The 12,526-nt window shown below is 30.4% G+C and overlaps 1 protein-coding gene across 1 annotated transcript; it reads left to right on the top strand.

Annotated features, from left to right (window-relative positions):
• Positions 1–70: 70 nt before the first annotated feature.
• On the top strand, positions 71–5,866 carry LOC139844835 (SPX domain-containing protein 3-like). Its single transcript, XM_071835062.1, has 3 exons — positions 71–295; positions 698–848; positions 5,511–5,866. The coding sequence occupies exons 1-3, from the start codon at positions 71–73 to the stop codon at positions 5,864–5,866; spliced, it is 732 nt and encodes a 243-aa protein (XP_071691163.1).
• Positions 5,867–12,526: the final 6,660 nt, after the last annotated feature.

Raw genomic sequence — 12,526 nt, 5'->3', positions numbered from 1 at the left:
TTAGAATTTTAGCCTCCTACCAATACCCATATTATAGTTTTGAGGTTTTGGTTGATCAAATAAACTGAAAATGAAATTTGGCAAGAGACTGAAGCAACATGTTCAAGAAACTTTGCCTGGGTGGCGCGAAATGTACTTGAATTACAAGGATTTGAAGAAACTTGTGAAACTAATTTCTTCGTCGTTGGAGATTGAAAATTCTGAAGCTGAGTTTGTGTACCTTTTGAACAATGAAATCGAGAAGTTTAATGCATTTTTCATGGAACAAGAAGAGGATTTCATTATTCGTCATAAGGTATATAGTCTTGATTTGCTTGTGATCGTGTTCTTGTGTGCATTCACCAATCTAAATTAGTACATTTGCCATTTTGTATCCAAATTTTTTTAAGTCAATTTATCACAATTGTTACGAACATTTTTCGTCTAGAAAGATTATTGACAACGATATCGTACTATTTATAAGAGTAAAGTCATATTTGCCAATGAAAAACTCTTCATCTGACTAGTTATTTGTTTGCAATGTTGTATCTAATCATCTTGTCACCTAAATGTACCTTGTACCGACTAATTGTCACTAACCCACTCAAAAATGTGGATAAGATGATTTTGCTATCGTGTTGACTTGGTCAATAACACGTGCCTATAACTTTAAAGATTTGGTTTTTTCTGTTACTTGTAATTTCTTAAATATATGCAGGAATTGCAACAAAGAATAAAGAGGGCAAATGAGTGTGAACTATTGCCAGAAGGAGAGTATGAAGAAGAGATGGCAAGAATTAGAAAAGACATAGTTGACTTCCATGGTGAAATGGTGCTTTTAGTCAACTACAGTAACATCAATTATACTGGTAATTTAAGAAGACATGAGTCAACTTAGACCAATGCCAACAACATATCCTCATACTCCCCCCACTACAACAAATCGGGTCAATTACGGCGACAAGAAGTCGCCACAATAGACCAGTATGTTGCCACAGTTGACCAATTGCGGCGACAAATGCGTCGCAAACATGTCGTCGCATTAGATGCGCCGGTTTTGATATTTTGCGTCGATTTTTTGCGGCGACGATGGTGGGACCCACAATCTTCTTAAAGAAAAGGAAAAAGAAAAGCAAAATTCGCATTTTTGACGCCTTTTTGTGGCGACGCCTATTTCTTTTTTATTTATTTGCAAATCTAAAAAAATGCATTTTGTGGCGACTGTTTGCGGCGACACGTCGCCAAAAATTGTGTAAATCTGCTTTTGAAGCTGCTGTTTTCCTGCTTGGCACCCAAAATTGTCGGGTTTTCTTCCAGCATACAAAACCTGTTATAACATGTTTTCTAAAATATTAATCAACAATCAAATCAACTACAAACTAAAGACTTACTAAAAACACACGAATTACAAACATTCAACATCCAAGTCAAGAATTACAAACATTCAACATCTAAGTTACGGATTACATCCATGTTCAAAATATCAAATTTTTTAAACCTACGAATTACAAACCAAAGTCCAAACACCAAAGTCAAGATGATGGACCCGATCCATCATGGTCATCATTTTCCCGATAGTCCTCTTCACCAAAGTCACGCTCTACGTCGTCCTCAGAATCAACATACACATATGGCTCTTTTCCTTTACCTACCGCGTCATAGAGTGTTGAGGTGTACTTGTCATGGTAGTGCTTGATTTGATCCTTCATCTCCTTCCGGAATTTCTTCCAATCCGCGGCCCGTAAAGCCTCAACCTCATCCGAAGTGTAATATCTTTTGCCCGTTTGGGTTGAGGGTGTCGTGGATGTAGACGATGAGGGTAATGTCATCCCAATACCTTTCCTCCAACCACGTCTTGCACCCAAAACCTCCACCATAACCGCTATCTCACTCAAATGGGGATTTTCTCTCCGAAGGCGTAACATTTCATCCTGCATAATTAAAACAAAACAATAATGGATATTACATATCTAATTTGTGACATATTTACACACACACGTGTGTGTGTAATGTTATTAAGTACAAATAATTACTTACATAAAATACTCCAAATTGCAGTTGACGCCATTCCCCATTAGTACGACGGTTTACACGTGCATAAGTTGCAATCGGATTTTCATACACATTGTTTTCTTTATTACGCTGTAGATAAATAAACTTAATTAATATGTCAATAAGTGGGATAAATTGATGCAAGGAAAGCAGCTTCACTCTTTCTTAGTAAGTAGCGTAAATAGAATAGTAAGTACCAAATATAATAATTTCTAAGTTCATAAATCAACAAAAATGCAAATAAATGAAAATATAACATATATATATATATATATATATATATATATATATATATATATATATATATATATATATATATATATATATATATATATAATGGGTAACATTTAACTACAACAATAATAACCTAAATCATACAACTAAAAACGAAAATCAAAAATTACATATGGTTTTGCTCAAATTTGAATTTTTTAGGAATAATCTTAAAAAAAAATTGAAAGTTTTGAGAGATTAGAGGTTAGATGCTTACCTTATACAAGATTGTGTGGTGAAATCTTGGTTCAATTCAAGTTTTAAGTTGAAAACCGCAAAGGGTTTTGATAGGAGAAAGAAAATTGGGGTTAAAAAAATGAAAGATAAAAGACTGCTGTTTACTTTACAGCAGCAACTTTTAGCATTTTGTGGCGACATGTCGCCGCAATAAGTCGCCAAAATAGTTATTTTCCCTCCGGCGCCAAATGAAAAATTCCAATGAAATATAGTTTGTGGCGACATTGAACGTCACAAAACACCTTTGTCGCCACAATTTATAATTAATTCTTAAATGTATTATACATTATTATATAAAGAAAAAATGCATATATTTCTAAGTTCATAAATCAACAAAAATGCAAATAAATGAAAATATAACATATATATATATATATATATATATATATATATATATATATATATATATATATATATATATATATATATATATATATATATATATATATATATATATATATATATATATATATATATATATATATATATATATATATATATATATTATTTTAAATATAAAAACATAAAATACATTTAATATAATATATTAAATATTCTCGTCCTTGTCGTGTCCTTGTTCTCGTCTCGTCCTCCTTATTGTTTTCTTCGTCACTTTCGTCCTGATTCCCGTTCTCGTACATCACCACCCCATCCATATAAAACGTCAGCATCACATTTCGTCGTCATACATAACCATCACATTTCACCGTCTTACATCTCCACAAAATTACATCGTCTTACATCACAACCTCGTTCCACCATCGTACATCACAACATCATTCCACCGTCGTACATCACCACCACATTCCACCGTCTTATATCACCACCACATGCACATCATACAACCGTCATTCATAACCACCACATTCCATCGTCATACATAACCACATAATTTATCATTACCACATTCGATCGTCATATATAACTACCTCATTCCACTGTCCTAGATCACCATCTCATTCCACCTTCAAACACAACCACATTCTATAGTCATACATAACTACCACATTCCATTGGTATCTATAACAACCACATTACACTGCCTTACATCACCACCAAATTCCACCGTCAAACATCGTCACCACATTTCATCGTTGTACATCACTGTCTCATTCCACACTATTACATCACCGCCACAGTTCACCGACTTACTTAACCACCACATTCCATCATCTTACATCATCGTCACATTATCTCATCTTACATAACCGCCTCATTATACCGACTTACATCACCACTACGTTCCACCGTGTTACATCATCGTCACATTTCGTTGTCTTTAACCACTACCCAATCCACTGTCGTTATACATAACTACCACATTCTACCGTCGTATGTAACAACCACATTACACCGCCTTACATCACCACCCAATTCCAGCGTCACACATAGTGACCACATTCCACCGTCTTACATCACTGTCTCATTCCACAATCTTACCTCACTGCCTCATTTCACCAATTTACTTTACCATCACATTCCACCGTCTTACATCACTCTCTCATTCCACAATCTTACCTCACCGCCTCATTTCACCGACTTACTTTACCACCACATTCCATCGTCTTACATCATCGTCACATTATCTCATCTTATATAACTGCCTCTTTATACCGACTTACATCACCACTACGTTCCACCGTGTTAGATCATCATCACATTTCGTTGTCTTTAATCACTACCCTAATCCACTGTCGTCATACATAACTACCACATTACATCGTCGTATGTAACAACCATATTACACTGCCTTACATCACTACCAAATTCCACCGTCACACATCGTCACCACATTCCACCGTCTTACATCACTGTCTCATTCCACAATCTTACATCATCGCCTCATTTCACCACCTTACTTTACCACTATATTCCATCGTCTTACATCATCGTCACATTATCTCATCTTACACAATAACGTCTCCAAAAACGAAAGTAAATCTAAAGAACAAATTGTGGCGACTATTTGTGGCGACATGTCGCCATAAATTGTCTGGCGCGAAACTCTCCCGCCACTTCGTGCACTTTTTGCAGCTTGGAGGGAAACATTTAGGGAAACATTAATTGGAAAGGAAATAATAAATATCAATTGTGGCGACATTTAGTGGCGACATGTTGCCGCAACTAAAATTTTCAAACTTTGACCGTGTTTCTTTTTGAGAAATAGAAAACGTAAATGGAAAATTACATGTGTGGCGACATTTATGACGACATGTCGCCACAAATAACAACAACTGACTCAAAAAGTCAAAAAGTGAAAGTTTTTTGGCATTTAGCGGTCTTTTGCGACGTTATATGTGTCGCCACAAATTGCTTCGTGGCAAAAGGGCAGATTTCTGGTAGTGCCCTCACTGGACACCCTCAGCCCTCGGTAGCCCTACCCTTTTTCACCTTGATTATCGTTCTTTTTAAGCACAAACAAGAACGAGCAAGAGCAATATGTACATATTGTTCGTACTTTTGGTTTGCATTAATATTTTAATTAAATTAATACAGTGGGTCTCAGTTTTTTAAGACATAGGTCATGTATCGCAGTGGTTCAGTCCTCGCTACGTTCTAGGAAGAAGTGCTCACGTGGCGCTAATGTGATCGTTGGTCATGGAGGAAATTAATTGTGTCAATGTTGGGAGTGGTTTTATTACTCCATATTTTAGTCAATTACGCTATTGAAGTCAAAAATCTCATTTAAGATTATTAATTTAACCCTCATAAAATAACGTTTGACGTCCTCACATAAAGTCTCAAGTTCAAATCTGAGTAGAACATATGTGGTAGCTAGGGAAAAGGGTCGGAAATGATCACGAAATGCTAGGTAGGGTTGCATACATGAGAGTAAAATACTCTATATCGCGTCGGGTAGCCTGAATTGAAAAAATCTTACTACGTATCCATTTACCTTCATTGTCATGTATCGATGCTATATTTAAAGGAACTCACTAGCTATATTAAACTTGAATTTTGTTGCACAGGGATGGCAAAGATTCTAAAAAAATATGATAAAAGAACAGGAGGATTGTTGCGTTTGCCGTTTATCCAAAAGGTATTAGAGCAACCATTTTTTACTACAGAGCTCATTTCAAAGCTGGTGAAAGAATGTGAAACAACTATCGACGAGTTGTTTCCAGCGGCAGAGGAGATGAAAGAGTCGGCCATCACGATCGTCGGAGAAGGGATTTTTAGAAACACGGTTGCAGCATTAATGACGATGAAAGAGATTAGAAAAGGGAGTTCTACTAGAAGTCATTTTTCTCTCCCAGCTTTAAATTTGCCTGATACTGAGATTATTCGTTCTTGTCAACTCAACTCGCCCATACCTATCATTTAAGTTTTGGTTTAGATATGTATTTGTGAATTAGTTGCCTTGATACTCCATATATTATCGAAAAAATGGGTTACATTGTCTACGTGAAATTTTAAAACTTTGAATTATCACCTACTATCAGTTTAATATAGGGGTGTTCATTTGTTCGATTTTCGATTTTTCAGTTTATTCGGTTCGGTTCTCTCCGTTTTGAAGCTATAAAAATAAAAACCGAACCGAAACGGGATTCAAATATCAAAACTGAAATCGAAACCGTATCGAATTTGAATTCGATTCGGTTCCGGTTATAACCAGATTCGACTTTTAAATCAATTTTTTTTTTCCCCACGAGTTAAACAAACATTAAGGTATTAACTTTGTGAAGTATCATTTCAAACTAATATACATAATAGAACGGACATAAAAATTTACAAAATATAATAAAATTATTAAATATCATACTCCCTAATACAATAACACAATATATAATATATCAAGAAAATAAACAATATTAATAATAAATAGAAAAACCAAAAAAAATAATAATAATAATAATAATGGTAAGCGAGGAAACATTTCTATAAACGAGCACATTGACTCCCCCATAAAAGGTAAAACTAAAATTATCTCTATCTTTGTTATAGTTTATAATTTTTCAATAAAAAAAGTTGTAAATAAGTTGCACATAAACTGAAGTGATTTAATATACATACACACATATATTGACTTGAACATGAAAGTCGACTTGAAATTGTTACAGTTTCAAAAATGTATGAGTGGAAGAAATTAGAGAAAAATATAAAAGTAAATATTCAAATAGGGTTTCAAATCCGAGTGAACATAATCTGACATGAGAGAGATAAAGCGCCTAATCTTCATGATATGACCAAAACGAACGGTTTTATTTATGCGGTGTCGTTAGGTCGCAAAACATCGGGATTAGTTACCAAAAGGGAGCAATGATTTTACTATTTTTATTTAGTTGGGTTTTTGTTAGCTATATTTCACCTACTTGTCTTCCTTTAAACGAGTAAGTGGTAAGTATAACTTAGGTTCGTATTTGTGTATGTTTGCTCAGTAATGTGGAATAAAATTGCCTATAAAGTCAACCCTAATGACAACTGGTGATAGAATAAACTTAGCTAAGGTAGTATGAAATTGTAAAGATAAAGGGATAGGTATGTAAAACATGATACTGATGGAGAGTTGTTGAAAGAGTTTAACTTCCTAGAATGAACACTAAACCTCAATTAATCGGGTTAAGAACCTAATCAATTTATCACTAAGAGTTTAGGCTTTGAAGATTCTGGCTAAGAAGGATATCCCTACGCCCAACGTTAACTTTAAAGGGTTTAAACGACCTTGAGGATGGAATCTTAGGTACAAGAATAAAGTGGTATATCCCTAAAGGAAAGTAACTTTTTCTTAATCCTAGTTGGTTAAACTACAGTAACGCTTCTCCACTTAACACTAAGTTATGCCTTAACATTAACAGATGTGCAATCTTATATATCCTAAGGTACCGCTAATTGGGTTAAAGGTCTCTCCTTTGCGATCATTTACTCAACTCCGAATCATCTTACAATATCTCAAGAACATTTCTTCTGAAGCGAACCATCCTTTTGAGTAAGCTAGTGTTCACTGAACTCTACGTTGCCTACTCTAATCACAACCTAAATGGGCAGCTCTTCTTTGACGGATGAGTGATTATCCGTACGTAGGTACTATTTCCCTATTGTGACATTAAGCACATATAACTACTTACCTTGTATCCTAGCATTGATCAGGTCCTAACACTAGGTTATAGCCACGTAAGAAAATGAAAAGGGTGGTCCGTAAATTAGACTTCTAAACCCGACAAGGTTTCAGCATAACAATAGTATAAGTTTCAAATAAGATATTCAACATATAAACATTTGTAACAGATAGTCAAGCATGCAAGATGAAAGTAACTCTTTGACGACCCGGAAATTTCTGAACAAATTTAAACTTTATCTTATTCCGACACGATAAGCAAAGTTTGTTAAATTAAATCTCAAGAATTTTAAACTATTTTCATACATTCATTTAACCTCGACCAAATTTCCGATGATTCACGAACCATTAAATGAACGAATATGATTATAGACGTATATGTGTATATATATTATAACTTGAAAACGTCAACAAAGTATATAAACGTATAATGCATTACATGAACGTATTTGTTTCATTATGATTATCGACGAAATTAAAAGATAAGATCAAATGATTGAATTATCAGTTACATTGAATTATGATTACGAGTCTCTGTTAAGAGGTCCACTTTGATTTAGAAAACCTTTCCTTTTTAACGATATTCGGAATAAATGGTAAAGTGATCTTCGAGTAAGGACAAAGTGTCAAGTAGCGAGAGCTAGTCAGATTGGTGGAAATTCCTATTAAATTCCAATACATGCCTTACAATAATTACCTCGTGACATTTGATAAGATAAATTAATTAACCTTCATGTTATGTATTGTGAAAGTAAAATTAGGGAATATAGGTAAATTAGGAAATAGATATTGACATGTTAAAAAGATCGAAATTTTACATTAAGATGATTCCATACGTTTGATTTTCCTTTAGACTTAATCCTACGAGTCATGATTAAAATAGAAATTAAAACCTTGAAACCTGATATGATTCATATATGATTTTTACTTTCTTAAACGAAAACGTCTTTTCGATATAATAGACTTTTATTATTAAAAACGTCTTATGACATAACAACTTCTACTATTATAACCTTTATATTAAAGTGATTTTTGAATATAAAATAATTTAGTTATTAAAATGTTTTATGAACGTTTGTATATAAATGAACCATATCAATTTTAAACTTTAAAATACAAATGTTACGAAATAGTAATTCCTAATATTTAAACGATTTCTAAATATATAAGTTTTGAATGACATTAGTTTTGAAAAAATATATTAAGTAAATAATCAAATTTATATTTCGAAATGAAAATATAAATATATATAACTTAGTCATAAAACGTCCTGATTTAAAATAATATATTTTGATAAATAACGAGCCACTGATTTATGGAAGCAAATGACCACAACGCTCAATTTTACAAGTTACATTATTACAAAATAATTTATCAAAGAGTAAATCTAATTATTGTTACAGGTACACGTCGCGTAACGTAAAATATTAGTTTTCTAAACGTACGATCATGCGCTGGAGAAACCGAAACCGAGACACTAGTCAAGTGACAACGTACGAAACTTCGGAACAAAAATTACATTTTTACTACGCACGTAAATATAATATAATATATAATTAATTATATTAAATAAATAAATATATATTAAATAAATAATACGAGTGTCGGCAAGGATCAATGTTGGATGGCAGCTGGAAAGTAAGCTCATGCGATCACATGAGCAATGGCCACTCAACCCATGCGATCACATGGCTAGGTTTGGGTGGCCAAGTCTTTAAAAGCTCGACGATTCTGGTTCCATTCTCATTTCATTCATTTATCTATCTATCGAAGTACTCTATATATATATATATATATATATATATATATATATATATATATATATATATATATATATATATATATATATATATATATAATTATTGTTATTATTAAGATTAATATTATTATTAATCCTACTATTTTTATTTAGTATTAGTATTATTATTATTAGTATATACCTAAAATACTACGACGAGGTCATGAGTACATTAATTTCAAAACGGATTTTATGAGCGGGATAAGGCTATGGAAATTATGGGTTATAGTTATGGAGGTGATGGGTAAGGTTCATGGGTATGCTCGTGAGGTCAATTTAGTGTTTATCATCTCCGTTGCGTCTACTTACCTTTCCTGCAATATTGAATCTCAATATTGATACGTAAGCACTCATAATTTAACTTTTACATATTAATAGTATATCCCTGACTAGTGCTCGAGTATATAGGATTATGCATGCTTGTATTTTGATATTGTCATTAGATATGTTATGTTGAATCCTGAATTAGTTACATATGCGGTTGAGATAAGGTATAAGATATGCATGTCATTGGAAAGCTAGCGAAAAATTAAGAACTTTTCATTTAGATATCGAATGGTTTCAATGAACAGATTAGAAGTTATAGTCAAATGAATTTTTGTATTATTATTAAAAATGATTATTATTATCGTCGTTATTATCGTCGTTATAGTTTTTATCTAATTATTATTATTATTATTATTATTATTATTATTATTATTATTATTATTATTATTATTATTACTATTATTATTATTATTATTATTATTATTATTATTATCATCATCATCATCATTATCAATAAAAAGTATTATCGTTAAAAATTTGTTATTTTATTTTTATTACTATCGTTATCATCGGTAAATTTATGATTAGTATTATTATTATTATTATTATTATTATTATTATTATCATTAAAATAGTTATTAGTATTATCATCATAATATTTATTATCATTATAATTAAAACTAATATTAGTAACACCTAATTATTATGATTACTATTATTATCATTAACATGAACTCGATATAAAAGACGATTAAAAGCTATTAAACGAATCGATTAGGAAATATTGAGTACGAGTATCATGATGAAATTAAAATATTGTAAGATATTGATTTAGATAAAATTATCGTTCTTATTTTTTTATCATTACTATTATTATTAAAAGTATCGTTAGTATTAAAACTATCATTTTAACAAAAATTATCATTTTAATAGAAATGTCATTGTTATTATAAAATATCATTATTATTATTATTTTAAATAAAATTATTATTTTAATGTTAATATTAAAAAGTATCGTAAATATTAAAGTTATCATAATTAGAAATTATCATCTTATCATAATATCATTTTTTAGTAAATATAAATATTGATATTTTTATTAATAGAATAATAATGATTATTATTACAAAATAATACAACTTTTACTTATTATTATTATCAATGTTATTTTATCAAATAAATATGTAATACAAAAAATATAATTACTTTAATAAAACCTATCATAATATTTTTATGAACTTTATAAATTTTATTACTTAAGATATATAAAAGTATATTTTTTTATAAAATTTTATTTATTAATAAATGAATTATATTATTTACTCTAATAAATCTTTTAAAATATATTTAAATATATAAAACGACTATATTTAAGTTATAAATCATTTTGAGTCAAATTGACTTTTATTGACTTTTGCATTTTAGTCTCGAGCATTAGGATTGTGGTACACTATGACTTGACCTAGATTGTTAGACATATATTGATCAACATATAAATATATACACTTAATTTAGGTTCGTGGATCCGAGGCCAACCTTGCACTTGTTCAGTGCCGTCATATGCATTATTGCTACGAAATACAGTTTTGTGAGTTTCATTACTCCCTTTTTATATATATTTTTTGGACTGAGAATACATGCGCTGATTTTATTAAAGTTTTACGAAATAGACACAAGTGATCAAAAACTACATTCTATGGCTAGTTTTATGAATATTGAATATCACCCCTTTTTAGCTTGGTAACCTAATAATTAGGAAACGGGTATGGCCCCTAATTGACACGAATCCTAAAGATAACTGTGATGACCTGGAAATTTCCGACCAAATTTAAACTTTAATCTTTATATTATTCCGACACGATAAGCAAAGTTTGTTAAGTTAAATCTCAAGAATTTTAAACTGTGTTCATACATTCATTATAACCTCGACCAAATTCCGACGATTCACGAACCGTTATATATAAATAGATATGTTATGTATATATATATTATAACTTGAGAATATTAATAAAGTATTAAACGTATAATACTTTACACGAACGTATTTGTTTCAATATGATTTTCCACGAAATTAAAAAATATATATATTAAATGATTGAATTATCAGAAACATTGAATTATGATTACAAGTCTCTGTTGAGAGGTCCACTATGATTTGAGAAAATCTATTCCTCTTAACGATATTCAGAATAATTTGTAAAGCTATTTATAAATAAAAATAAAAAAGTGTCATTTACGAAAGTTAGAACAAAGTTAGTGGAGAATTGGTTTCCATAATATTCTATTAATCTATTTTCAAACGTACAAAGACGTTTTCAGTTTAAAAAGAACTTTATTATTAAAACGTATATAACTTTTATAAATATCTAGAATCACTTTTGACAACTCATTACTTAACCAGTATAATAAATATAACGATATTTATATTTTATTTCATTAAATATATATAACGATTTAAATTAATATTATATATATTTATACGCGTATTATACATACATAGTTTTTATACTTTTACTATACTTTAACTATACCTTTACTTTACTTTTACTTTTACTTTACTTTAACTTTAATAATTCACTTTAATAATTCATACTTTAATAATTCACTTTAATAATTCATACTTTAATAATTCACTTTAATAATTCACTTTAATAATTCATACTTTAATAATTCACTTTAATAATTCATACTTTAATAATTCACTTTAATAATTCATACTTTAATAATTCACTTTAATAATTCATACTTTAATAATTCACTTTAATAATTCAAAAATCTATTATAAATAGAATTCAATAGGTTTCATTATTTCATAGAAACTTGAAAATATATTTCTCTAAACTCTCTCAATCGATTTATATATA

This window comes from Rutidosis leptorrhynchoides, chromosome 4, assembly GCF_046630445.1.
Source record: "Rutidosis leptorrhynchoides isolate AG116_Rl617_1_P2 chromosome 4, CSIRO_AGI_Rlap_v1, whole genome shotgun sequence".
In the NCBI taxonomy this organism is placed as follows: Eukaryota; Viridiplantae; Streptophyta; class Magnoliopsida; order Asterales; family Asteraceae; genus Rutidosis; species Rutidosis leptorrhynchoides.
Note: the sequence above shows the minus strand (reverse complement) of the source record. Positions and strands in the feature narration are given on the sequence as shown.

Coding starts and splice junctions, on each gene's coding strand:
- LOC139844835 (XM_071835062.1), top strand. CDS start 71: ATGAAATTTGGCAAGAGACTGAAGCAACATGTTCAAGAAACTTTGCCT. Junction 296..697: donor ATTTCATTATTCGTCATAAG/GTATATAGTCTT, acceptor AAATATATGCAG/GAATTGCAACAAAGAATAAA. Junction 849..5,510: donor CAGTAACATCAATTATACTG/GTAATTTAAGAA, acceptor TTTGTTGCACAG/GGATGGCAAAGATTCTAAAA.